This window comes from Cavia porcellus, unplaced genomic scaffold (assembly GCF_034190915.1).
Source record: "Cavia porcellus strain 051 isolate PalLab524CR breed Dunkin Hartley unplaced genomic scaffold, mCavPor4.1 scaffold_13, whole genome shotgun sequence".
Lineage (NCBI taxonomy): Eukaryota > Metazoa > Chordata > Mammalia > Rodentia > Caviidae > Cavia > Cavia porcellus.
In genome coordinates this window covers 51,981,290-52,009,081 of record NW_026947496.1, presented here as the reverse complement: position 1 = coordinate 52,009,081, position 27,792 = coordinate 51,981,290, and the positions used below count along the sequence as shown (strand labels likewise).

General features: G+C 36.4%; 2 protein-coding genes across 6 annotated transcripts in view; both read left to right on the top strand.

The window, feature by feature from the left end:
• The window catches only part of Tmf1 (TATA element modulatory factor 1), a 32,493-nt gene extending 12,087 nt beyond the window's left edge, over positions 1–20,406 (top strand). The window contains exons 5-17 of the mRNA XM_003473438.5: positions 853–958; positions 2,742–2,884; positions 3,128–3,294; positions 3,568–3,724; positions 7,269–7,361; positions 8,259–8,415; positions 10,315–10,507; positions 11,409–11,478; positions 11,704–11,796; positions 12,747–12,848; positions 13,098–13,250; positions 13,578–13,703; positions 15,144–20,406. Coding sequence (XP_003473486.1) covers positions 853–958; positions 2,742–2,884; positions 3,128–3,294; positions 3,568–3,724; positions 7,269–7,361; positions 8,259–8,415; positions 10,315–10,507; positions 11,409–11,478; positions 11,704–11,796; positions 12,747–12,848; positions 13,098–13,250; positions 13,578–13,703; positions 15,144–15,284 — 1,701 coding nt within the window. The 3' untranslated portion in view covers positions 15,285–20,406. The remainder of the gene's footprint in view (positions 1–852; positions 959–2,741; positions 2,885–3,127; positions 3,295–3,567; positions 3,725–7,268; positions 7,362–8,258; positions 8,416–10,314; positions 10,508–11,408; positions 11,479–11,703; positions 11,797–12,746; positions 12,849–13,097; positions 13,251–13,577; positions 13,704–15,143) is intronic.
• A 4,069-nt stretch (positions 20,407–24,475) lies between these two features.
• Positions 24,476–27,792, top strand: part of Eogt (EGF domain specific O-linked N-acetylglucosamine transferase) — a 35,930-nt gene continuing 32,613 nt past the window's right edge. For 3 of the 5 annotated variants that reach the window (XM_063260230.1, XM_003473436.5, XM_013156511.3), the window contains exons 1-4: positions 24,476–24,642; positions 24,786–25,011; positions 25,550–25,603; positions 27,236–27,458. In XM_063260230.1, coding sequence (XP_063116300.1) covers positions 27,307–27,458 — 152 coding nt within the window. In that variant the 5' untranslated portion in view covers positions 24,476–24,642; positions 24,786–25,011; positions 25,550–25,603; positions 27,236–27,306. Of the gene's footprint in view, positions 24,643–24,785; positions 25,012–25,069; positions 25,095–25,549; positions 25,604–27,235; positions 27,459–27,792 lie in introns of those variants that run through there. The other 2 variants (XM_063260232.1, XM_063260229.1) reach the window with 2 other exon arrangements.

Sequence of the window (27,792 nt, the reverse complement as noted above, 5' to 3'; positions counted from 1 at the left end):
TTGGAATAGTTGTTTATTTCAGAAGTTGGTAATAACTAGAGTTAGTGAGTAGTACTTGAGCCCAGCTATTACTAATGACATTGTCTCTACATTCATCCTTCCTCAGTTAAGTTACTTGTTATTTTCTCCCTTTCACTAATGTCAGTATTAATTTATAATTTTTCTGTATACTCATGGACAGTAAATCAGGCACTTTCACCTACTTGGGTGCTTTGGTTGAACATTAAATAAACTAGCTTATTTTAGACACTACTAACTTGAGACTACCTAACAAATTTTCTTTCCCTACTGTGCTATTCTCAATGTAATGCTTAATATGTAGAATGTATGTGTAGAGATAGTGAAGGTGAATATTGAAAGTTAACCTACTTTTTTTGGTACCAGGGATTGAACTCACAACTACGTGCTTGCAAGGCATGCCACTGAGCTAAATCCCCAGCCCCAACTAATTTTTTTTTTTTTTTTTTTTGTCTTTTTGAGACAGAGTCTCACTATGCAGTTCAGGCTAGCCTTGAGCTCACTTTGTAGCCCAGGCTGGTTTTGAACTTGCAACGATCCTCCTGTCTTAGCCTCCCAAGTGCTTGGATTACAGGTGTGCCCCACTACGCCCCACTAAAAGTTAACTTACTTTTATTTCTATTTCTATATTAAAACCTGCCTATTTATCTTAACTTAGGTTTTGTATATCATTTTGAAAACTGTTTTATTAGTCTTACTTAACCAAGCTAGTAGGTTAACTGAGCAAAACTCATGAGAATGTGATTATGGATGCATTTTTTAGATAGGGAAAAATAATAGAAAAATATATTAGGTTGAAAGTAATTATGGTATTCACAGATTTTTTTTAATTAGGAAATCAAAACTATAAAAGAAGAACTTGCCATTAGATTAAATAGTAGTGAAACTGCAGATCTTTTGAAAGAGAAAGATGAACAGATTCGAGGATTAATGGAAGAGGGTGAGTATTCTGTTGATTTTGGAAAATATTTTAAAAGCAGAAGAAATATTTGACACATGGCAAGCAGATTTGTTTCTTGTTACAAACATTAAGCTGGGCATGGTGACATTTAGTCCCAACTAGTATTTAGGATGGTGAGATGGGAGGCTTAAGCCCATGAGTTTGAGAACTGCCTGGGCAGCATAGCAAGAACTTGTCTCAAAACATTGTTTGTTTTGTAAATATGCACATACATACACATAGATGACAAGGAAGGTTTGAACTTAAACCACAGAAATTGAAGGTGACAATTTATGAAAGAACAATGAGTAAATTGTATTGGGACAAAAAAAAGGTGTCTTGAGGTAGAAAAATATGTGTGCAGATTTTTGTTTCTGAGGGTGTGTGTGTGTGTGTTTGAATGTGAGAATGATACTGGAGATTGAACTCAGGGCCTTTTCAGTGAGCTACATATCCATCCTTTTTTTTTGCAATCAGGGTCTTGCTAAGTTGCTCAATTAAATAGGCTACATTCAACTTGGCAGTCCTGCTGCCTCAGCCTTCCAGAGTACTGTACTGGAATTAAAGGCATGTGCCATTGTGCATTGTGCCTGGAAAATGTTTTTAAAAATGACTTTAAAAATTAGACAACCAAAAGAAACCTTATAACAAGTTTTAAAATAGCCCATGGTTTAAACAAGGTGTCTGAAAGTCTTAATTCTGAGGTTTACATAGTTTCTGAGCACCAGATGGTATGGTTTTGGTGTTAATAGTGACTTTTTTATTGTATTCATGTTTTAAGTTTTAAATTAATAAGCTTTTCAAAGTTTCTGAATAAGTTTATAGTTAACAAGGTTGTAGAAATTAAAGATCCTTCATAGATACATTATTCCAAATGAATAATTCAGTTTCTTTGTGCAGTATCCTAGGGCAGGAGGTTTTGGATAAGGTTTTGGATAAGTTAAAAGTTTTTCACTTAAAGAATAGTAATTAATACTTGCAACTAATATTTTAATTAAAGGCACCTTAGTGTTGCATTTCTATATCTTCCTTCACAAGCATACCACCATAACAATACCTAAGAATATCAGAATTAATTTAGAAGTATAACCCATGTCAGTATTTCATCACTTACCTCAAAAATGCCTTTTATAGTTGGCCATTTATCCTGCTTTAGGGTCTAATTAAAGATAGCCCATTATATTTGTCTGTTATTGCCTTTTAATTTTCCACAAACCTCAGATAGCTCTGTTTCATTACATTAAAGACCGTATGTAGTGTCCAGGACAGTTGTCTTACGGTGTCCCATGTTCAGAAATTTTTCAGTTTTCATCATGATTCATCAGAATTTGATGTGATGGTTAATAATTGTAAATTCACTACTGCATCATATCAGTGCCACAGTGGTACCACAGTGCTTGGTTAAGGAATAACTGCCATGTTTCTCATTATAAAAGTATACTTTTCACTTCACAGTTCGTAAGATTCGTAGATGAAGTATTTTGTAACAGATTCTCAGTATCCTATTCTCTAGTATGCTTCCATGCAGTCTTTTTTTGAGACGGGGTTGGTGGTCTCGAACTCATGGCGGTCCTCCCACCTCAGCCAGCTTCTCGAGTGCTGGGATTACAGGCCTGAGCCACTATACCCGGCTTCACTGATGATCCTTGTCCCAATCAGTTTTAACATTGAGCTTACAAATTGGTTTTTGAAAAATTGCCATTTTATATTACTGGTTAAATAAAATATTCACATTCTTAGGAAATAATTATCATTTGGCTTTACCCTTTTTTACCATCACCAGGTGAAAAACTTTCAAAGCAGCAGCTGCATAACTCTAACATCATTAAGAAATTGAGAACAAAAGACAAAGACAATGAAAATATTATTGCAAAATTGAACAAAAAAGCTAAAGAACTAGAAGAGGAATTACAGCATTTAAAACAGGTGAATAGCAATCATTATTCTCTATATGTAAGTTATCATTTTCTGTATGAACACTTGACTGTTGCTTATGAAACATTTGAAATGATTTAATGAGATGTAGGAATGTATCGTGAGAAGAGTTTTTTCAGTGATTTAGTAGATCAAGATTTTTGTTACATTTATTATTACAATTGAGATTCCCGGAACACTTATTATTTACTGTTATATAATTTATTAAAAATATTTTCATTGTTTTTATAATAGGTCCTTGATGGCAAAGAAGAGATTGAGAAACAGCATAGAGAAAATATTAAAAAACTAAATTCTGTGGTAGAACGCCAAGAGAAAGATCTTGGTCGGCTTCAGGTAGACATAGATGAACTCGAAGAAAAGAACCGAAGTATTCAGGCTGCCCTGGATAGTGCATACAAGTAAGAAAATACACATACATGCTGCCCATTTTAAATCACTTATCAGCAAAGATTTTGGAGAAATGTTTTTTCTAGTATGTAATCATTAGCAACATTTATAAATTTGTCTCTTTATGAGCTTATTACTGGTCAAGACAAGTTCAGTGGAAAGAGGGTCTTTACTGATAACCAGTGTTTGTTATGTGATAGAGTCTGTGGAACATGGAAACTTCATTAACCTGGGCATGTAGTTAACTGTCTATTAAATAAAAATTATCAATCTAATTTTTTAAGAGAACTTACTGATCTTCACAAAGCCAATGCTGCAAAGGATAGTGAGGCACAGGAAGCAGCTCTGAGTCGTGAAATGAAAGCTAAAGAAGAACTTTCTGCAGCGCTAGAGAAGGCCCAAGAAGAAGCCCGTCAGCAGCAAGAAACATTAGCAATTCAAGTAAGAAGAGGATGATGAATAAAAGTAGTCTTTTATACCTTTACGTATGTTCTTTAGCTAGTGTGAATTGAACATTATGTAGTGGGGCAAGTGTTAGATTTCCATCATAATTGCATTGGGCATTCTTCAAAAACTCCTGGATTATGCAAAAATAGTTCTAAATGTTTTCCAGAGGTACTGTTAAAGTGATGCCAATTTTGTGTGTGTGTGTGTGTGAATTTCAGACTAACTTAATAATTTTACTGGTGCTGGATTGTAGCTCTGTGCTAGCATGCTTGCTCACCGTATACAAGTTCCTGAGTTCAATCCTTAGGACTACTACCCTCCCTGAAAGTGAAACCTATAGATATCCCACGTCCAGAGAAATGCACATAAGTATATTATTACATGTTAGCTGGGAATGGTGGTGTGCACCTATAATTCTGGCACTGAAGAGGCTGAGGTAGAATGATTGTTGTGAGTTCAAAGTCTGTCTAAGCTAGTGAGTCCTTGTTTCAAAAAAAAGAAATTCAAAAATGTATTGCATGTAATTTCAAGAGAATACATTTAACTCCTTTATTAATAAAATTTGTGGCAGTTTATGTCTCTCAGATGAAAGGAGAAAAATAAAATTTGGTGGGCTTTGTTTTATAAAATCATTAGCAGATAGGTATATGACGTATGCTTTTTGATTATTATGACTGATGTGCTGTAAATATGTACAAATTTTTGTAGGAATATACATTTTTTTGATACAGGGTCTTGCTATGTAGCTCAGGTTAGCCTTGAACTCCTTGTGTAGGCCAGACTGCCCTCAAACACATGGGGATCCTTCTGCTTCAGCCTCCTGAGTGCTCAGATTACAGGTGTGTACCACCATGCCTGGTTGTAGGGACACATACACTTTCTTTTTTTTTTTTTTTTTTTTTGTCTTTTTCATTTTTATCGGTACCAGGGACTGAACTCACGACTGCCTGCTCGCAAGGCAGGCGCTTATGCCGCTGAGCTAAATCCCCAGCCCCGACACATACACTTTCAATTCTACCTGACATGGTAATTTGAGCCACATGGTAATTCTATTTTTAACTTTTTGAGGAACTGCCATATTTTCTGTAGTGGCTGCATCTTTTTACGTTATTACTAGCAATAGGTTGAGGACTGCAGTATCTCCACATTCTTGCAAATATTTGCCTTGTATATTTTGTTTTTTATTATATCCCTTTTAGTAGGGATGAAGTGGTATCTGAGAGTGGGATTGATTTGCATTTCTTTAATAATCAGTGATGATGAGCAATTTTTCATATATCTTCTTAGTAAAATTTGTTCAGTTACCCCAACTCCTTTGCCCATATTTAATGGAACTATTTGTCTTGTTATGTTCTGTGTAGTAGATCTTTATCAGATAAAGAATTTCTAAATATTTTCTTTTTCCATGGATTATCTTAAAGTTTTAAATAATGTTTTCTTTTGAGATACAGGCTCACTGTGTTGTTCAGGCTGGTTTTGAATTCACTGTGTAGCCCAGTCTGGCAATCCTCCTGCCTCAGCCCACCAAGTGCTGGAATTATAGGTTATTGCCATCATACCCAGTCAAGTTTTTAATTTTGATGAAGTCCAGCTTAACTCTTTTTTTCTTTTTTCCTTGTGCTTTTGGCATCATGGTAAAGAAATCATTGTATATTCCAAGATCATACAGCTTTTTTTTTTCTTCCAGTTTTACAATCATAGCTTTTACATTAGATTTTCATATGTAGATATCTTATTTTCTCAGCACTGTTTCTTGAAAACTATTTGCTCATTGGCATCAGTTACTTTTAATTTAATTTTATACTTTGGATACATAAAATGTTTACATGATTCTGAAGAACAATTTAACAAAATATATTTAGACAACATTTGCTTCTAACTTAGCCTTTTCCCATTCTTCTCTTTGCCTACGTGGAACTCTTTTACTACTGTTTTTTTTTTTTTTTTTTTTGGTGTTTTCAATATTTTTACTTGTAAATGGAAGATAATATAGATAGCTGTACATTTGTGTGTGTGTGCATATATGTATATATGCACACACACATTGACTTGTACACATTTATTTGTATTTTCGTCTTTCTTACATAAAATATAATTTGCTGTTTTTACTATTTTACAGCTTGTTTTATTTACATGGTAAAATACCCTCAGCGTCATGTAATAGTGGATCGTTTTGTCATAAGAAGAAACTTTTTGTTTTGAGACAGGATCTTGCTCTGTAGTTCAGGCTGGTCTTGAAGTTACTATGTAGGCCATGCTGGGTTCAAAATCATGGCAGTCCTCCTGTCTCAGCCTGAGGGCTGGAATTACAAATGTGTACACTTATCCCTAGGTCCTTAAAAAAATTTTTTTTGTAGTTTTATAAATTTATGTGAAGTATTTTTAGCTATTTCTTATATAAGATGTTTGGATTATTGCTTACAGTTTTGCTGTTATAACTCATGTTGTGGTAATTGTATCCCAAGGTTAGGAAAAACTGAAAAATGAGAGGTAGAAAGTATATGGGCCTATCATTCATAGAATCACTGTTTTACATGTACTGTTAATTTTGTATATTATCTTTTATAATTTGATAGAGATATATCTCCATGTAAATTTTTGTGTAATCAATATCATAGATGTATCTTATACATTTGCTATTTAAGGTTAAATCATAAATATTTTACATGTTTTATACATCATCATAATTTTTAATGTCTATATTCATGTATCAGTGTTGGTAAATATAAATTACTGTTGATGGATATTTAGAATACTTCCAGATGTTTTTTTTTTTCTTACTCTTTTTTTTTTTTTTGTAGTAGCCTAGGAGACATCTCTGTATAATTATATATCTGCTTCTGTAGAGTAAATTTTAGAAGTAGTTTGACCAGGTGAAAGGACATAAACAATTTAGTTAATTCTTCAAATGCATTTCTATATTTTTTCCAGGAGCCCTGTGGCAGTTTAAATGTGTGCAGCTGTGTATGAATATAGCACTTAGTTGTTTCATTGTTGTTGTTATTGTGAGTCAGGGTCTCACTGTATTGCCAGGCTGGCTGCAGACTCCTGGGTGAAAGCAGTGCCATCTTAGCCCCAGGAGAACTAATAGCACACAACACTGTGCCCTGCAAGCACCAGTGTTTGTGTATCACTGGTTGTTTTGTTCATTTGTTTGGTGATGCTAGGGATTAAATCCTGCTAGCCTTGCTATGCTAGGTAGTAGCACCTAGTTTTTATAGCTTACCTAGTTTCTGACACATTCTGCTTTATATGATAAGCGTTTATGGATGTGTTATCTATTGAACACTGTATGCTAGTGATGTGCTTTTACATCTTTATATCTTTTCCTTCACTAAGAGCATTTTTAAAAGTAGGTAATGAGTATCCGTGCTGTTTTGGAATTGCTTGATAGATGGGATTATGATAATTGTATATAAAAACTTGGGTAGTATTCTGTATTATGCATAAACACTAGGTCAACACAACACAAATTGAGTAGTTATGAGGAGTTATCTGTAATTCTTTGACATTGTGATATGTGTTGTTTATCCTCCAGGTGGGGGACCTCAGACTAGCCCTGCAGCGTGCAGAACAAGCTGCTGCTAGGAAAGAAGATTATTTACGCCACGAGATCAGTGAACTTCAGCAGGTATTGCCACAGTTTTCCTAGTCACAAATTCAAAAAGTGTGTTTTCCTAGAAATACAAAAATGATTCATTGGGATAACTTACATACTTACTAGTTGCTGTATTTTTGTGGCTTACATGAACTACAGTGGACACTTTAAGAGTATATATGGGAAAATCTTTAATTCTATTTAAAAAACCAATTTTATCATGAAAAGTTCTTGTATATTTAGTAGTTGTGCTTTGTTTTCTGGTACTGGGGATTAAGTCCAGGCATTAGGCATGTTCTACCACCGAGCTTTTTTGATACTGTTTTTTGATTTGTAACAGCTGGTTTATTAGTGATCATCAGTCTTTGATTACTGTAGTGCAGATAATCAGTGCCTGGTGTCTGTGCCACCACTCAATTTTAGTTAGTGAACATGCATAAGAAAACAGAGAAGAAATATAAATTATGTAGATCTTTCTTTTTTTATACATGCTTAAAAATATTTGGAGCCGGGTGTGGTGGTGCATGCCTATTTGAGGCAGAAGGATCTCAGCAAATTTGAGGCCTTCCTGGGCTAATAGTGAGTTCCAGGCCAGCTTGAACTACATAGCAAGACCCTGTCTCAGAAAACAAAAAACACTATAAAACTTTGGACATAGAGGTCCAGACTACTGAGACATTTGAATGGATTCCTTTCCACCTTCCAATTACCATAGACTCTCTTAGAAATACTATATTAAGAAGCACTTATTTACTCTATGCAACTTTTTTATACTTGAAGAATTGAACAAAAAAATTTCGTAAAAAACAAGTAGTTTTTCTCTTGAAATAATAAAGTTTTCCAGAAATCTCTGGTAAAGTTTAGGTTTGCTAGTATTTTTGGAAATTTTATTGCTGTCCATGGTAATGATTTAAGAGTTTGTTGATTCAGAGACTCCAGGAAGCAGAGAATCGAAATCAAGAACTGAGTCAAAATGTTTCATCAACAACCAGACCATTGCTTAGACAAATAGAAAATTTACAAGCAACCCTAGGGTCCCAGACATCATCATGGGAGAAGTTGGAGAAGAATCTTTCTGACAGGCTGGGTAATTATTTTTGTTTTTGCACAATTGTTCTTATCTTATTTCTATTCTTAGGATAATGGTGTGAAATGCAAATTAACTTGATTTGATGATCACATTTTGTTTCATTGTGTGTGTATGTTTTATAGGTAGATTTTTATCTCTTCTTGTTTTATGTTCTTAATGCCTTAATTGTGTCTCTTTGAAACCATTTTTTCCCCTTACACATTGCTCTTTCATTTATTTCTATAGCCTGTTATTACACTGTAGTTTTTCCTTGTCCTTTGCTACATCTAACCCCATTCTAGTGTCTCTGTAATATGTAGGTAGATGTGGTTTCTAGTTCACTGGTAGAATTCCAGGAGCAGAGGTAGAAAAGTGTCAAGCTCAAATCCCAAAGAGAAATACTGTAGAATCTTTGCAGTTCATATTTTGCCTCTTTACAGATACGCCTTAGGTTGCCTTTCTATGCTTTTAATGAAAAGAAAGTTGTTATTCTCTGATGTTTCTTTTCAGGGATAGACAGGTAGAACATGTATATGGTAGACATCTCAGAGCCAGCAAATTCATGAAAAATTGATATGTGCTTCTGTTGCATAAACTGCTGTACCTAAAACTTGAGGGCTGTCATGATATAGTGGCAAAAGCAGAGCTAAATAGGAGTTGAGAGTCATGGACTTGGTATATTTAACCACCTGGCCAGTCTGAAGCAAGATATTTACTCTAGACTCATTCAACTACTTGTCAGTTAAATCTCAGAACCTTATCCAGTACTCTTTTGTGTTCTTTTGAATTTTTTGAATTAACCTGATTGTAGATTCAAATACAGTTAATAAAACAGACAAGTCCTTCACACACTTTACAAAATGAATTCATAATATCATAGCCATGTATTGACTTTGATACTGTAAGCCAAATTATATTTAGTTTTCCCCAGTTTTCTGGGTATGTATTTCTATGTGTATCGGTTATATACAAGTTTACCACTTGTGTAGGTTTGTATATAGACCACAGTCAGCATGATGAGTGGTCCCAACACTTATCAGATCTCTCATGTTTCCCCTTATAAAGGTACCTACCACCGTCTGAACCCTCCTTTTTTCATCCTATGTTCCTGCCAATTGCTAATCTGTCCTTTCTTTCTAAAATTTTGTCATTTCAAAAATGTTTTATTAATAAAATTGTACATGTGACACTTTGATACTAGCTTTGTTCACTCAGCATAATTAGCTGGATGACCATTTAAGTTATGTGTATCAATAGGTTAATATTTTTATTGCTGAGTGTTAATCCATAGACTGTGTAACACAGTTTAATCCTTAAACTTGCTGAAAAACATCCACGCTTATTCTAACTTCTAGCTGTAATGTCTGAAGCTCCCGTGTATGTTCATATACTAGATTAGTGTAGACTTGTATTTTTTAAGTCTTCTGTATAAATACTCAGGTGTGCAATTATTAGATTCTATGGTAGTTGTATGTTTAATTTTCAAAGAAAATGTCGAAACTGTTTCCACCATGGCTATATGTTTCAGAGTAAGCCAGTTCTTTACATCCTTGCTAGCGTTTTGTCATGGTCCCTATTTTTTTTTTTTTTTTTTTTTTTTTTAGTGTTTCAGCAGTGTTTCTTTTAGTGTTTTGTATGTACTCATAACATACAATGATTTTAATTTGCATTTCCCTAATGATGAATAATGTTAAACCTCCTTTCGTGTGCCTACTTTGTATTCATTGTCAGTTAAAAGTTTGAAGTCAGGGGGCTGGGGATTTAGCTCAGCGGCATAAGCGCCAGCCTTGCAAGCAGGCAGTCGTGAGTTTGATCCCTGATACCAATAAAAAGGAAAGAGTTTGAAGTCAGAATCAATTTTTATCTTTGTCATGCCCATGTATGTACACATGATTTTTCTTTCTGTCCTGCAACCAGGTGAGTCCCAGACCTTATTGGCAGCAGCAGTTGAAAGAGAACGTGCAGCTACAGAAGAACTCCTTGCCAACAAAACCCAGATGTCTTCCGTTGAATCCCAGAATTCTCTCTTAAGACAGGAAAATAGTAGACTTCAGGCACAGCTAGAATCAGAGAAAAATAAGCTTAGAAAGGTGGAGGATGAAAATAATCGGTGAGCATGTTTTTTGACTATTGTTCTTTTTAATTTTAGGGCAGTTTAAAGCACTTTTAAAAAATGTGTTTACTAGGGGCTAGGGATTTAGCTCAGTGGCATAAGTGCCTGACTTACAAGTGAGTGGTTATGAGTTCGATCCCCGGTACCGATAAAAAAGAAACAGACAAAAAAAAAATGTATTACTGTTTTTTTTTACCAACAGTAATAAATACATGTAGTGTTTAAAGTCAGGGGTATATAGTACTGGGATTCCTCAAACTTCATATAGGGGTTTGAAGTTATGTGATAGTTTTATGTTTATTTGCATTTTTCCTGGAAAGTAATTTATATCATTAATCAGGTTTTCCCAAGGACTCTTAACACTACAAAGTAGTATGGAGATCACTCATTGAAGTTATTTTTATGTTATAGTGGTTTTAGCAGCATTCTAGTCTTCAAATATTTGAGTTCTTTGGGATCTACCAGTTATAAAATCTATCTATATGAAAATAATATTAAGGTTGTGATTAATGTTTTTACCTCTGAGTTTTACCTTGGAAATTATGTTTTTTTAAACAAGTGGTTAAGTAAAAATGATTTATTAAAATAAAATATCTCAACTTCTGTAAACATTTTGATAGAACCCCTGCTTTGGCAAAATTTAAGCATATTATAGAATGGTGCTACTAAAAATGCCATTTTTAAACTTTTTTAAAAGAATGTAATCTTAACCAGTAAATAAAAGTAGAGCCTTCTCATTTGTAGCTCAACTTCTGAGTAAAACCCTAGTGATCTGGTAAACATACACTGTTTGCTGGTAATAAAAATGACTACTAAATATGTAACTGGAGTTTTAAAAAGTAGTGAGTTTTATATAGTTTTAATAGTCTGTTTTGTTTAATTCCCTCTGGTTTACTAGGTACCAGGTTGAATTAGAAAACCTAAAAGATGAATATGTAAGAACACTTGAAGAGACAAGGAAAGAAAAGGTATTTCTCTTAATGTGCCCCTCACCTCTTAGGGTTTACATTAGAGAATGTGTTGCAAATTAATGAGTTGCCAAGAATGGAATGGAGGATGCTGCTACTGCTTCCAGAACTTGGTCTTCTAGTAGTAAAATAAGAATTTATACTTTTTGTTCCATACTTTCAATTGACTTACAATGCCATGAATTAACATCATGAGGATTATCTAACTTTATCTCTCACCACTAGACATTGTTGAATAGTCAACTAGAAATGGAAAAACTAAAAGTTGAACAAGAAAGGAAGAAAGCGATTTTCACTCAAGAAGCAGTGAAAGAAAAGGTATTGAATTTCATTGACTTCTTGTTCGTTTGTTTTGTATATAATGCAGGAACTATTGTAATCATTGTATTTCTATTTTTAACCATACTTCATTTTTTATTTTTTGTGGTTTTTTTTTGTTTGTTTGTTTTTCTGAGACGAGGTGTCGCTGTGTAATGAGGCTGCCTTGAACTCACTTATATAGCTCAGGCTGGCCTGGTATTCACAGAGATCCTCTTTCCTCAGCCTCCTGAGTATTGGGATTACAAGTGTATACCGTCACACATGGCATAGCATACTATAAGTACCATTTTATGTCTAAAATTAGTATATTGATAAATTCTAGTAATATTATCAGTGTCTGTTCTGAGTGGACCTAGTGTAATTTGAATATACCCATAGGGACTTATTTCTCTGTTTTGAATTGTCTTCTTCTTTTAAAGTGAATTTTGTGATCTTACTGAAACTAAAGTAACAGTTGGCCTACAGGCATTTTAGGAATAGAACTGGCCTGTTCACTTTCTTTCTTTTATAAAATGAGTTTCCTATATTGAAAATATTATAATGTACTTGGAGTTAGCATTTAAAAATAAGTAAATATAAATAAAAATTACCTTTTGAGTTTTGGAAATTTTTTAAAAAATGGACAGATAAAATGTATAAGCCAGAAACCTTATAATGTAATATGAAGCAGGTCCCATAATTATTTCAGAAATTTGTCCTACTCCATTAAGAATAAATTTTGTTGCAATATAAATAGGTCCATGTGATGATTAAAACAGGTCTGTCTGTTCCTTAAGTATTTTACATTTTGTAAGACTTCTGGCTATATAAGAAATTATTTATGTAATATTTCTTTGAGAAATTAGAGTTGGCCTTTGTTTTTAGTAATCCTATAAAAGGTTTTGTTTTGTTTTCCCTACTTATCTTTTTGCTTGTCCCTCTAACAGAATTTTGTTTTACTCTCTAAGGAACGGAAGCCGTTTTCTGTTTCTAGTACTCCCACCTTGTCACGCTCAAGTTCAGTAAGTGGAGTTGATATGGCAGGGCTACAAACGTCTTTTCTGTCTCAGGTAATGTTTTATTTCTCACATGTACTTAGTTTGTAAACTGACTAGTGATAGAGGGCAACAGGCACTTGCAGGTGGCTATCGCTGTGACCTGACCTTTCTCTGGAGTGTTCATCTGAGTGAGAGGGGTCATTGCAGCAAGGAAATACAGCATAGAAAGTTTTAAAGCAGGAACTGACAGAATTGTTTTGTTTGAGCCTTAGGAAACATAATCTATGAAAACTGGGTAATGCTCTGTTTTCTTCAAAATAGGATGAGTCTTATGATCACTCATTTGGACCAATGTCTGCATCAGCGAGTGGCACCAATCTTTATGATGCTGTAAGGATGGGAGCAGGGTCAAGCATTATTGAAAATCTGCAGTCTCAACTAAAGCTAAGGGAAGGAGAAATTGCACATTTACAGGTATGAGAAAAATTAGTGTACTATACAAGTAAATATTGGAGTCCAGTAAGTGACACCCTTCATTCCACCTGAATTCTGAGCAAATTGAACAAGCAATGCAGTGGCAGTACTTCATTCCCAAGCAGACCCGTCCATGCATTTTGTCCACCTGGATATGAGTTACACACATCTAGGAACAGAGGATCTCACTCCCCAGCACCCTAACTCAGAGTTATATGTTAACATATCTATTTCTTCAGAAGTAACACATGAATAACAAAATACTTTTATATTAGTGAGATTTATAAGGTGTATTTTAATAAAAAACCTTTTTGTAATAATTCTCAGCTGGAAATTGGTAATCTAGAAAAAACCCGATCAATAATGGCTGAAGAGCTAGTTAAATTAACAAATCAAAATGATGAACTTGAAGAAAAGGTGAAGGAGATACCCAAACTTCGAATCCAACTAAGAGTAAGTATTCCTCACTTTAGGATGAATTTTATATATTTTAATCTAGTTATACTAAATCTCATATTTTTAGTTTATGTAAAGTGCATACATATATTTTTGTGATTTTTAAAAAAAATTCGAGCATCAATATTGAGTAAAGAACTTCAGAGGAGGGCTGGGGATTTAGCTCAGCGGCATAAGCGCCTGCCTTGCAAGCAGGCAGTCATGAGTTCGATCCCTGGTACTGATAAAAAAGAAAAAGACAAAAAAAAAAAAAAAAAAAACTTCAGAGGTGAGTCTTTCTTGTCATTATACATTAAAAGGATTTTTCACAAAAAATGATTAGTTCTAATGTAGGAACAGAACTAGATTTTATTTGACCAAAACTCGTTTGTAATAAAACTGTACTTTGCATGTTTTTAGTAATATTTTATTGTTGATGTTACATGTTTCATCACAATTATTATATTTGGTTATAGGACTTCTAAGCCACAAATAAGAATGTATATTTTTAACCTGGGCTTGGTGGTGCACTCCTATAATCCTAGTACTTGGGAAGCTCAGGCAGGAGGATTGTTGTGAGTTCGAGAGCAATCTGTGCTCCAAAGTAAGCCCAAGGCCAGCCTGAATTGCTTAGTGAGACCCTGTCTAAAAAGACACACACAAAAAAAGAATGCGTGTTTTTTGACTTATGATGTGCCCTAAGTATCAGGTAATACTTAAACCATAATGAAGCTGGACTTGGTAGTACATACCTGTACTACCAACACTGGCAAGCTGAAGCAGGAGGATGGAAAATTTGAACCCAGCATGGATGATTCAACAACTTAGTGAGACTCTGTCTCAAAATAAAAAATACAGTGGTACCTCAGTTCACAAATCCAATTCTCTCCACAATTCTGATTGCAAACCGAATTAGATGAGAACCAAATCAGAGTTCCACATTGAACCTAACCACTGAATGTGATCAGGTTCTGGTCCAACTTAATTTGTGACCAGAATCGTGGGAAGAATCAAGTTCATGAACTGAGATACCATCCCTAATGGAGAGGGATAGTGATGTAGCTTAGTGTGAAGACTTAAGGTTCCAATCCCCAGTGCCACATACCTACATACAAGTGCACAAAACCACAAGGAAACACAAAGACTAAAATTTCATCAAATGTGGTTAGATTAATGGAAAAGAGGAGACTGTGTCATACATGTGGGAGAATTATACATTTAGTGGAGAGAGATGGGTACAATTTACAGCTATTTAGGTATTTAAAATTTTTTTGTTACTTATTTGAACACAGTTGTGAGGTTTTTAAAAATTTTTTATTAACACGTTTACAATACATAAATGAGTCTAATTTTTAAAAGAGGAGTGTATACATTTATTCCCTTAGATTGTTGTTGACTTATGATAGCTGAAGATGGGTTTTGTATAATCATTTCAAAAATTGTAAATGTATTTTTCAGGATTTGGATCAAAGATACAACACTATTTTGCAGATGTATGGAGAAAAAGCAGAAGAAGCAGAAGAACTTCGATTAGATCTTGAAGATGTAAAAAATATGTATAAGACTCAAATAGATGAACTCTTACAGAGGCTCAGTTAACTTCTGAACATTGAATTCCTATCAGAGTGAATGTAAACATATAATATCTCAACATAGACTTCCAATAAATTCTTTTATAGAAGTAAAAATGGAATTTGCCATAGAGTACAAAAACTTTTTAAAACTTGATTTACAGTATAGTAATATTTTCAGTTAAATTATTTTGTGCAATATTTGGACTTTATTTTTGAAACTATTCCTTAAAGATTTATTTTTCAAAGCCTCTCATTTTTGCCTTGAATATAGCACAAAGATTTATTACTTTATCAGTGTATAAATATGGCTAGGGAAGGAGAGTGGTGTTTATATATTATTGTAGATATATAAGTAATTGTATCTATAATTTATATGTGTTTGTATATTTTGAGAACATTTAAAGAGTTAATACTAACATTGATATTTTGGAATCTTTTACACTTCAGCCTATTACTACTCATTGCAAATGTTTTAAGTATTCGGGTAAAAAAAGCATTAAACCTCTGTTTATTAAAATTTAATCCATTCTCTTACTTTAAAAGTAAAAGTCACATTGATACTATCGGAAATATAAGGAGTGAATAATTCAAACATTTAAAAATTTCTTTGACTTGAAAATTTACTTCACTCATCTTCCATAACTGGGAACAAGTTTTTGGTGTCTTTTAGAACCTATCCAAGAAAAATTATGCAGGCATAATTGGATAGTAGAAATTTTTACTTACTGTAATGTGTGATGGAATCAGTAATCCTTAAGAAACATTGAAGAGGTACTGTCTTACAAAAGGAACCAAAAGTAACAAAATAACATAATTTGCTCTTTAAAAATGTTCACATTTTATAAAGTCATTTTTCACAGGTTAAATGATATTACGGAATATTCATAACAAATTATAAAAATTATGAGGTAATATAAATTTAACATTTACAATTTTATGAAATTTGTCTTTTTGAGACAGAATCTGTATAGTGATGAACCTTGAATTCATTGTGTAGCCCATGCTGGCCACCCTTGTGGCAGTCCTCCTGCTTCAGTCTCCCAAATGCTGGGATTATAGGTGTCTACCACCATGACTGACTCATTTTTTTTCTTAAAGCTTTAAACAAAGCAAAACAAAAAATAATGTGGATTAGCTTAAAAAATACCTATGCCTTCTTCCCCAAATACTACTTTGTTCAAAAGTTAACTACCATTTGTAAAATATTTTGATGCATTTTTATTACTGAAGGTTATTTAACTGCCTTTATAACATTCCCTCCTTATCTGTGGTTTTAGTTTCTATGGTTTCAGTTAGTCAGAGCCACAATGTAAAAAGAATAAGTGAAAATTCCAGAAATAAACAATTCTTAACTTTTAAATTGTGCACCACCCTGGGTAGTGCAGTGAAATCTTGCTGTTTTTGCTCCATTCCTTCTGGGACATGAATCATTCCTTTGTCTATTACACCCACATTCCTTGGGTAGATACTTAGTAGCCCTGTCAGTTATAAAATTGATTTTCACAGAACCGCAGTATTATAATCGTTATTTTACTTAATGACTCCAAAGCGCAAGAGTAGAGAAACTGTGAAGTGGTTCCTTTAAGTGAGAAGGCTTTTTTTAAATATTGGAGATTGAACTCACAGCTTTTGCACTGGGCTGGCTCCCTCACCCCAGTTTTTTTTCTTTTAGCGATAAGGTCTTGATAATTCTTCAAGGTACTCGTGGGCTTGAATTTGTGGTTCTGCTCCTTCTGCCTCCTACTATACTACCATGTCTGGCTAAGAAGGTGAAAGATCCTGTTGAACATACAGTTTTTAACTATCCATGGTTTCAGACATACACTGAGGTCTTGGAACGTATCTCCCGTAGATGAGGAGGGATTACTATACTTGTAATTAAAAAGTTCGATTTTTTAAAGTTTAATAAATAAAAATTAAGTTAAAATTTTAGGCAATAGTACTTCAGAATATAGCTATAAATAAGACTTCTTGAAGGATCTAGAGGTTTTTCAGAATAATTCAAGTGACCTATTTTTGTTCTTTTTATATTCCAGAGGCAATATTTCTGTCATTGGAGTGCTGATTTATAGCATTAATAAATATCCTTTCAGTGAAAGTCAAATTCATAAAATTAATTTTCTATATTTTAGTGCTAAAAACCAGTCTAATCACTTTGTGTCGCCTGCTTTTAATTATTCAGGGGTAGAATGACTGGATTGACAGCAGTAAGAAATGTGCAAAATTAGAAAATACAAGAAACTTAGCTTGCAAACTAGGAATTTAGGATTTATGACATAGTTCCTTTAAAACATCTATTAGTTAAAAAGAAACCAATGCTGAGAAAAGGTTGAAACAGAAGTCTTTCCTTCACCTTTCATTCTTGTAACATGAAGTATTTTTCTTACTACGCATTAACATTAGTAAAACCAGTTCACTTTAAATTTAAAATGTTTTTGACTTTTTTTTTGGTTCTTTTGATAACATGGTCCCAGTATGTAGTCCAGTCTGGCCTTGAACTTGCAGTGATCTTTCTGCCTCAGCCTCCCAAGTGCTGGGATTATAGGCATGGGCCACCACACTCATTTTACATGCATAAAAGCCATGCATTATATATTCTAAATACAAATTAACAGCTGATAGTCACATAGATCTTATTTTATGAAACAGATCTCCCAATAAGTGAGAAAGGGATACTGAATCATTTTTTCTGAAAAACGTGGCAGAATACGTTAAATATTGATTGCTATTTGTCATTAAAACTTCTCTATCCATATCCTAGTAAAATAATATTCACGTTTTAATAGATTAAAAGTAGTTTACAAATAAATGTTTCTATTATTGAAAGAAAACAAAAAAGCTATAAATGATTTTTGTTTAATACTGGAGAATATTAAGACTATTAAAAAAACAGTGAAAGAGGCATGAACATTGTTTGGTGATGTGCAGATCATTAAGTACCCTTTCAGGTTTTGGGAGGAGGAGTAGAGACTACATTTTTTTCTTTTCTTTTGCCTCTTTAACAGTTGTAATTATACAGTTGTTAGCATGTAGAATGTATGAAATAGACCTATCTTGTGATTTAAGATACTATAAGTGTAGATAATTTCTGACTTACAGAATGTGAATTTTTGCAGTTAAGTAAATGAATGTACAGGAAAATGGGTAGCGTTTGATTTATTTAAAGTTTATTTGAATGCTTTATTAAAAACCTTTTGGTACTTGGAAAATACTAGCAGAAAAACAAGGCTATAGATGTTTTATTTTACTACTGTTTAGGATGTATAATTTATGTTCTAGTATATCATTTTTATATAAACAAAAATTGATCTAACTTTCCCTGTTGTAGGTCAGTTTTAAACTATAAAAACCTTAATCATATTTGTAAAGGGCTAAAAGTATTTAAATTGTAGATTGATAATATTTTAATTCTAACTGAAAGATAATGTACATAAGCATGAATTTAATTTTAATAAAGACTTTAAAATAGCAATAATGTATTTATTTTTAACAATTTAGAGTAGTGAATACCAATAAATCAGATAGTATTGTTTTATGAAAACCATACAGCTTGTATAATTTTGGAACCCATTTTAAGGAAATAAGGCGACATTTTTCTGAGTTAATATTATTGAGTATTAGGGCCTATTTTCTGTAATGAAGATGAATATTGAGAAACCTGATTTTAAAAATTAATTTTTAGGGGCTGGGGATTTAGCTCAGCGGCATAAGCACCTGCCTTGCAAGTGTGTGGTGGTGAGTTCGATCCCCGGTACCGATAAAAAAGAAATTTAAAAAAAATTTAATTTTTAAATTTAAAACCTTAATACCGAGAATTCTTTTCAAAGTATTCGAACAGTTCTCTATTTAAATAATAACAGATACTCTTATCTTTATTCATATTGCTTATATTTTACTAAGCTTTATAAGTTTTATCTGTGTGTATGTGTGTTTGAGCCAGTCTTTTTATATGTAGCTCAGGAGAGCCTTCTGGCGATCCTTCTGCCTCAGCCTCCTGAGTGCTGGGACTACACCTGTGTATCACCATACTTGGTTTCTGTCTGTTTACTTTTAATAATGATGTACACAGATGTGTCAGAGAGCTAGTAAACAGTATTCTGTTGATAGTTCAGCATTTTGCTAGCACTCTTTATGAGCTAAAGTGTATTGTAGCCATGAATTTATGTCACATTTAACCACACTTTTGGTGCAGTGCTTAAATTCTGATTATGCAGAAATTTCACAAGTACACAAAAGTAGAGACCAGGATTATGAATATGCCGATAGTCACTACCCACCTTCAGTGGTGTTCAGTAGTTACAAGCTTGGCCTGTTTCATTTATACCTCATTTATACCTTCTCTTGCAACCCTATACTGATTATTTTGACTGACTTAGACATACGTTTAACCATTTAAGAATTTAAAATTTAAGAATTTAAAAAACCACTAGTATCACACCTAAAAATTAACTTAATGCCTGATACTGAATATTCAGTCAATATATTTTCCCACTGTCTTAACACTTTTTAGAAGTTTTTTTTTTTTTTTTTTTTTTTACTGGGAATCAAACTGGCCCTTGTGCTTGCCAGACAGGCACTTATGCCAGTGAGCTACATCCCAGGCCCTAGAAGTTCATTTTAAAATTAGGATCCAAATGTTTACTCATTGTGATTGATGTAGCTTTCTAATCTCTTGCACTTTATAGGTTCCTTTCTCTGTCACTTTTAATTCTTGTATTTGAAGAAGAAACTGAGTCAAGCAGAACTTCCCTTCCTACATCTGTATTGCTGCCAATTGCATGCTTGCCTGTGCTTGTTTAATGAGTTCTCCTGTATTTGGATCTAAAGGCAATTGTTTTTGATAAAAATACTCATTAAATAGAGTTATATTTTTCCAGCAGGAGATCAGTGATGTTAGATAGCCTGTCCTTTTGTGATAAAGTTGTCACTGATGATCTTCTCTTAAACCTAGTCATAATTTGTAGCATGATGATCTAGTTTGTCATGCCCTTATTTCACAGTAGAATGTTTTTTAAGAAGAAACTTTATCTCAACTATTTGATTATTTTCATTACAATTCCTATAGGAAAGGCAGGATAAATATGCATGATTCTTTACCTTTACTAACCAGTTTTCCAAATAAAGTTGGTTACCTTCTGTCATCAAAACTGACTAATAGTCTTGGCATATATGATTGTTGTTATCTTTTAATATAATTTTTAAAACATATTTTTGCTTCAGTCATTACAATTACCTTTATTGGTGTTTTAAATTATCCTATTGTAGCAAGACCCTGTTTCTAAAAACAACAAAAAATTTCTCTTTGGGCAGATTGGTTCCTGAGGATTTTTTTTTTTTTTAGTACTAGGGATTGAATCCTGGGGCCTCCACGATGAGGTATATCCTCAGCACTTTTTTATTTGTTTTTTTATTTTATTTTATTTTTTGTCTTTTTCATTTTTATCAGTTACTGAGGATCGAACTCATGACTGCCTGCTTGCAAGGCAGGTGCTTATGCCGCTGAGCTAAATCCCCAGCCCCTGCTTTTTTTATTTTTTAAGGTAGGGTCTTACTAAATTGCCTAGGTTGGGCTCGAACTTTTCTTCATTTTGCCTGGACCTCCTAGAGCACTGAGATTACAGGCATATGCCACCCACCCTGCTCCTAAATGCTATGGATATGATGCTCATAGCCTGTGATTGCTCCCTGGCCCTCCCACACCACAAGGTCTTACTATGTAGTCTAAGCCGACCTGGAACTCACAGCAATCCTCCATCAGCTTCCCAAGTACTAGAGTTACAGGTGTGCTCCACCACACTTGGCACTCCCTAGTTTGAGACACGAATATTTTTTTTTTTTCTTTTTTTAATCGGTACCGGGGATCGAACTCATGACCACACATCTGCAAGGCAGGTGCTTATGCCGCTGAGCTAAATCCCTAGTCCAGCATTCCCTAGTTTTTGAAATGAGGTGTTTCAGGTTTATCTTGTACATCTACACACCTGAGATTGTCCCTTTTTCTATGAACTGTGTATTTCTTTTAGTGGGAAATGGCTTATAAAGATCACAGTTGGGTGCAGAGTATGCTGTGTGCTTTTGGGTAGGTTGTATCCTGGCCTTGCAATAGACTGTGTTGGAGAGATTTGTTATTGTAGATAAAATTTAATTTACATCGAGACTTGCAATTCAGAACTACAAGGTGTTTATGACTTCATCAAACTTTTCTATTGCTGCTTCAAAGATATCAGCTTAATCTTCTTTGCTTATTCCACAATACAAATCTTTTTTTTATGAATTTAGTTATTAAAAATAGCCTAAAGGTTTTTTTTTTTTTTTTTTTTTTTTTTGGTAATGCCTCCAATTCTAAGGATATGTCCTATTAAGGAAATACAAATTGTGTTTCAGAGTCATTTGGGTGAGTTCTTCTGGGTGTTACACAGTTGGGTAGCATTTAGGTTCACTTAGCTTCATTTTACTTTCAATTTTCAAGGACTGTTTCTTAAAATTTTTTGTTTTATGATACATTTACATGATCCCAAAGCGACCTCTATATGAAATATATTCACCAAAGTTACATCTTTCTTCTTTCCTCTTTCTGACATACATTTTAAACATTCTTCCATTTGTATAATACCAGTAAGTGCATGTGTGTATATATTTGTCCTTCCCTTCTTTCTTAGATGAGTGATACGTATTACACATCCTCAGTAATAGTGCCTGTAATGTAAGTTCTTTTCACACCTGCATAGGTCAGCAGTGTTGTGTGGATAAAGCCTATGGTGTAGGGCGGATCTAGAATGCCCCATAAAAGTTTTCATGTTGTAGCATTGGTCCCCGGTGAGGCACTATCAAGAGAGGATAGAAACTGAAGAAAGTGGGACCTCGTAGGAAGTCAGGTCTTCCAGTCAAGGAAGAGATTGTCCCAGCGGTTTCCTTCCTCCCTTCCTGTCTTAGTTTTTGCTCATTACTGAGACAAAATACTTGACAGAGTTAAAGGGGGAAGGTTTATTTACCTCATAGTTTGTAGAGGTTTCAGCCCATATCAGCTGGCTCCAAGGCAGAGGGGCAGCGATTCATGGCTGTGGAAGACAGCAAAAGCAACAAGGGAGAGAGACGAAACTCCTTGTGTCCATTACGGTGTACATTGACTCTGTGCCCTACACTGGGGCACACCTTTAATCCCTGCTTTGAACCCCCAAATCAAACTAGATTCAGCTGCCTCCCAAAACCCTCCCCACAAACCGTAACACTTACCCTCCGTGAGGTGAGTGGCTTTGCCTCACCCTATACCTCCTACCTGTGGTGTCTCACTACAGCTAGAGGCAATGGACAGAAACCTTTAAAACAGTCCAATACACTTGCTTTGTAAACTGATGATATGAGGTATTTGTTACAGAAATAGCTACTGTACCAGTTATTTAATGAATTTCTTCTTGCTGGAAAGTATTTGTGGTACAGGCAGTGAACCCAGGGCTTTCCCACTGAGTTACATCCTCAATCCCTTTTTGTTTTTCACCTTGAGAAAGGGTCTCACTGAATTGCCAACTTGAACAGGAAGGACTTGAGGTTGTTAGTCTTCCTGCTTCAGCCTCCCCCAGAGTGGTATGATTACAGGTGTACTCCAAGATGGGCTTAAAAATCATTTTAAAATGACAATAATACAATAACATATAAAAGTACACTTCCTATACATAACAAAAATGTGATAGTAACAAATGGGCTAGGAAAGCATTTTTAAAAATTGCTGCCCTGGACCAGGGTGTTCAGTCCCAGCACTGAACCAAAATAATAATACAGCTATTATTGGTACAGGTGGGGAAAGCATAATATAATAGAGCAATGGTTGTCTTGGAGGCAAAGTTCCTTTTTAAAATAAAGAATAATGGACTAACACTGTAAATGCCTTGTACGAGTTAAATACCCATGTATGATTTGCTGTTGAAAAAGTTTCAAGTAACCTGAATTTAGCAGATTACTATTAGAACTTGTAGAAATTGTAACAGAGCATTTAGAACAATTATTTCAGTAAGACTTTGAGAATAAATGTGAACTTCTTTATGATCACATTAATCGTGGCATATGGTCTGTGTGAGCACGTTTATTTTGAGGGCAAGTTGAATTAGTATTTAATGCTTAACTCCCGGGTACTCCAGGTCAAATGCTGGAGCTGAAAGACGCAGAGAGTAGAAAAGGGTAGAGGGGTAGGCAGTCAGATAACCAAGATAATAGAAGGAAGGAGTTATACTAGAAGTAATGATAAAATAACAAAAGCATAAAAACTAAACTTCACATAGCACCACTTGAACTTGGTGAATTTACTGCGAGGTAAAAGTAGCCTACTTGTAAAAACCGTGTAGGCTCCAAAGTAGTCTCAGCACCTGAAAGTGCCTTCTGTTAACTATGTCCGGTCTCTGTATTAGAAAGTCAGGACAACTAATACCGGGAAGGAGAAAAGAGCAAAGTTTCCCTCCATGTAACAATGCAGAAGGAGGGCAAAAGAGAGTTCGCTCTTCCAGCCGTCGGATCACGGTGTCCTTTAAGCGCTTTGGCGCTTTCTTGCTGAGATGGAGACGGAGTTCACGGCTTTACCGCCTTCTGCCTCGGCGGGGAGCGGAGTCAGCTGGCGCTGTAACGCTAGAGGGCACGCACGGAGAGCGACGGCGCCCTCAGGTCGGGGTGCCCGGCCCCGCGGCCCTGCCCCGCCGGAGCACAGCCTCTGCCTGCCGGCCGGCTGGCGAGGTGTCCCGGCTGCTCCCTGGCGCCCCCTGGCCCGCCTGCAGCTCCGAGGTTTCCGGTGAGCCGCAGTAGCCGGTTATGACGACGCCTCCTCCCGAGCAGCCTCCGCCTCTCCGCCGCCGCCGGCACCAGGTGGGCCTGCCCCGCGACCCGGAGCGCGGAGCCGCGCGCCCCTCTCCCGCCGCGGCCGCGCGCTGTGCTCCCTCCCGGCCCTGCGCGCCGTGCCCGCTCCCCGCGCCGCTCGGCGGAGGGCTGTTGCCATCCTCGGACTCTGCCAGCGTCCTGCTGCTGTCCGCTGCGGGCCGTGGACGCGGGCGTCAGGCGACCGGTCCTGGCCCTCCTGGGCCGCGCTCCCAGACCTTCCCGGTGCCCGCAGCAGTTTGCGGCCCGGGTCCCGCTGGCCTTGTTTCCCGCCGGGGCGGAGCTCCTCCCGAAGGACCTCCAGGCGCACCTGGCCCCGGGGAAGTGTGTGGCCCGGGGTTCTCTTGTCTCGGAGCAGTGCCGGCTGGAGCTTGCCTGGGGCTGCGAACCCTCATGCAGCATCCGAGCCCGCCGCTCAGATCGAGTGGTAGACAGCAGGGACCTCTGCCTTGGCTGCAGCCCATTCTTGTCTGAGACCTCTGCCTTGCACCTACCGCGGGCTTGTGACACACGGGAAGGCCAGCCGTGTAGGTTTCATTGCGTCTCAGATGTGCATAACTTTACATTTGTCACTGTTTTCTCAAGCTCTGTCTCAGAGCATTGCCTCACCCACTGAGTCCCTGTCAACCCAGGTTTCGTCATCTTTCAGAGTTTTCCTTTTATTTTTTAGGCTTGTGGAAATCCAGTCAAGCGGTCCAAGAGCGGAATGCGCCCAGCTGTTTTGTGTGTAAGGAAAGCGTAGCATAAGAGAGACCTCGAATCTTGCGTGTCTGTAGCTGTGCATCCAACCATCGCTGCGAGGCCTTGCGAGAGGACTCAGCATCCAGGGCTGTCTGCCAGGCCCCGGGGTTGTACTTTCAGCGCCAGCCACCACCCTATCCAGCTCATGCAAGTGGGTACGTGCCTGCGCAGAAGCTATGTGTTTGATCTGCGTGTTTGGTTTTCCTCCTGCAAAGTGTTGCTTCTTCTCGGTGGATGGGTGAGTTTAGGGAAAGCCAGAGCTCGCTCCAAGGCGTTGGACTTGGATAAGCACAGTTCAGGACTGCTTGTGGCCATGGCTTATGTGTTACAGGGAGAGCGAGCCCCAGGAGAGGACAGTCAGGGAGAGACTGGACAGCGTTACTGAGGCGGCAGTTTTCTGTCCTAAGTGACCTGTTGGCTGGCACTGTTGATGGCGGCATGGGGTGGGCCATCTCCTTCCTGCTCACTCTTAGAATTGTCTTGGAGTTGCTGTGGGGAGGGCCGCGCTGGCTTTGCTTTGAGAGGTGTGGTATTCATTGGAGAAGAGAAAGAGTTCTGAGCAGACCCTCTGGTCAGGCAGTTGCACATTAAATGATTTTTCACTCTTATTATTTCCTTTAAATCCAAATACTACTCGAATGATAAAAGTATACTTTAGTATGCATCTAAAGTAGTATATTTTATTTCTGACAGGTTTTAGATGCCGGAAACTTCAACAACTTCTGGGTGGTTCTGAAGATTAAAGAGGTAAGTATTTTCATTACCAGTACAGTCTTGCATATATTATATATGTGTATTGTTAAATATATATTTAGACTTGTTTATTTTGTGATACTGGTACTGGTATTTTGTGGTAGTTTAACTCAGGGCCTTCACGTTGAGTAACATCTCCAACTGTTTTTAAATTTTTTTTTTTTTTTTTTTTTAATTTGAGACAGTGTCTTTCTGATTCACTAGGTTGCCCAGGCTGGGTTTGGAGTCCTCTTGCCTCAGCCTTCCAGAGTACTGAGATTTCAGGCATGCAGCACCATATCCAGCTTCTGTTAATATATACTTTTAAGTTTTATAAAATTGCTGTCAATTTACTGCCCCAACTAAAAGTGTTGATTCAGATCAGATTTGCAACAGATAACAGACGCCACAGGGCCGCTTGAATGAAAAGCCTGGGTATTTACAGCTCCAGAAGGGGAAAGTGGTTTTTTTTTTTTTTTTTGTCTTTTTCCTTTTTATTGGTACCAGGGATGGAACTCACGACTGCCTACTTTCAAGGCAGGCGCTTATGCCGCTGAGCTAAATCCCCAGCCCCGGGAAAGTGTTTTTTACTTGGCTTCCCTACTCTCTAGTTATGATCCCAGGACCTTGGAACTTGAGGTTTGGTGAACACGGCAGTCTACTTCTAAAAACCTGTTTCAGTGAACACTGATTTTGAAAGTTGTGTGATCTTGTCTAGCCTAGCACACAGCAAACCTTACTGAGCACCATCTTTTTTTTTTTTTTTTTTTTTCTTTTTCCTTTTTATTGGTACCGGGGATCGAACTCACCACTGCCTGCTTGTAAGCGCTTATGCTGCTGAGCTAAATCCCCAGCCCCTACTGAGCACCATCTTGTATTTAATGGTTCTATCATTCAGTAGAAAGAAAATTCAAAACACAAACAAAAATCCCTAAGCAGAGATACCACTACAGTGAACTGAGAAAGCATGATTATGGTCTGGAATATATTGGAGAAATTTGACTTTTCTGGGGTGAGTTGGAAAGGTAGTGAGATTCACCATCATCACCACTTTTCACAGTGTGAAGGCAGGTAGTGTAAGGACTGTCACAGCCTTTGAGGCAGACTGCTTGATTTTACTCCTAGAGTTTCCGAGTCATAGTAATTAACACACAGTATCACTATACCTACCAGTATCACTGTGTTTCCCAAAGGCAGTGAATTTAGTTCACATTGCACTTCCTGGCTATATTGGGGGCACTTAGAATGCCTAGGATATGGTGCCCACCCACCTTTTGGCCAGGTGTCAGACCCTCAATTTTTTGTAGATAGGGAAACTGTGCCTGCATGCAGTGTTTCCAGATGGAGGTAATTGCAAATCTCTTATTACAAACTTTTCAGAGCTATTCCAGTGCCTGCAGAGGCCTGCAGTTCGTCTGAGGAACCAACTCAAAAAAATGTCAAAGAAATATATGTAGCGTAGCACATTTTACTCTCGCATGCTTGAATATACAGTGCCTATCACACAGCAGATATTAAATAGTTGACGAGTAAAGAACACCACCCAGTGATGTAGCAAAGTACATTGTAATTATGCGTAGTGCTTGCTATTTTCTTGAACTTTTAAATGCAATTTCTTAACAAAGGTGTGTCCAATTTGATCTCTAGGTTCGAGGTTGCTATGTTAATACTGCTTATCTTGGGAATCTTACTTCATGACATTCCACTGAGTGGCCAAGATGAGGCTTATCCCGAGGCCGACCCCATGCCAGGAGAGCCCCTGTATGACTACGCCAGCATCCGCCTGCCAGAGGAACACATTCCCTTCTTTTTGCACAACAACAGGCATGTTGCCACCATCTGCAAGAAGGACTCACATTGCCCATACAAGGTAGGTATTATTTCTCCTCTTCTCATAAATTAACAAGATACAATTTATGCCAGCTTCCTGCTTCTGCCTGTAATCCAGGACTGAAGGTAAACGTCTCACTTTTAGTTTTTGATGTGAGTCAGTCATTGTTTGAGTTCCTTTCACACTTCTTAGTGATATATATATAAATTCACAAAAGTGATATTTAAAAATCTAAATCACCACTAAAATAAATAGGCAGCTAATACTATCGCTATTCTCTATGTATAAAGCAAATGCGATTTTCGGCAGAAAAAGACCCATCTTGTACAAAGTAGAGAATTTCACACCTCTTCTTTTCCTCACCTGCATGGAA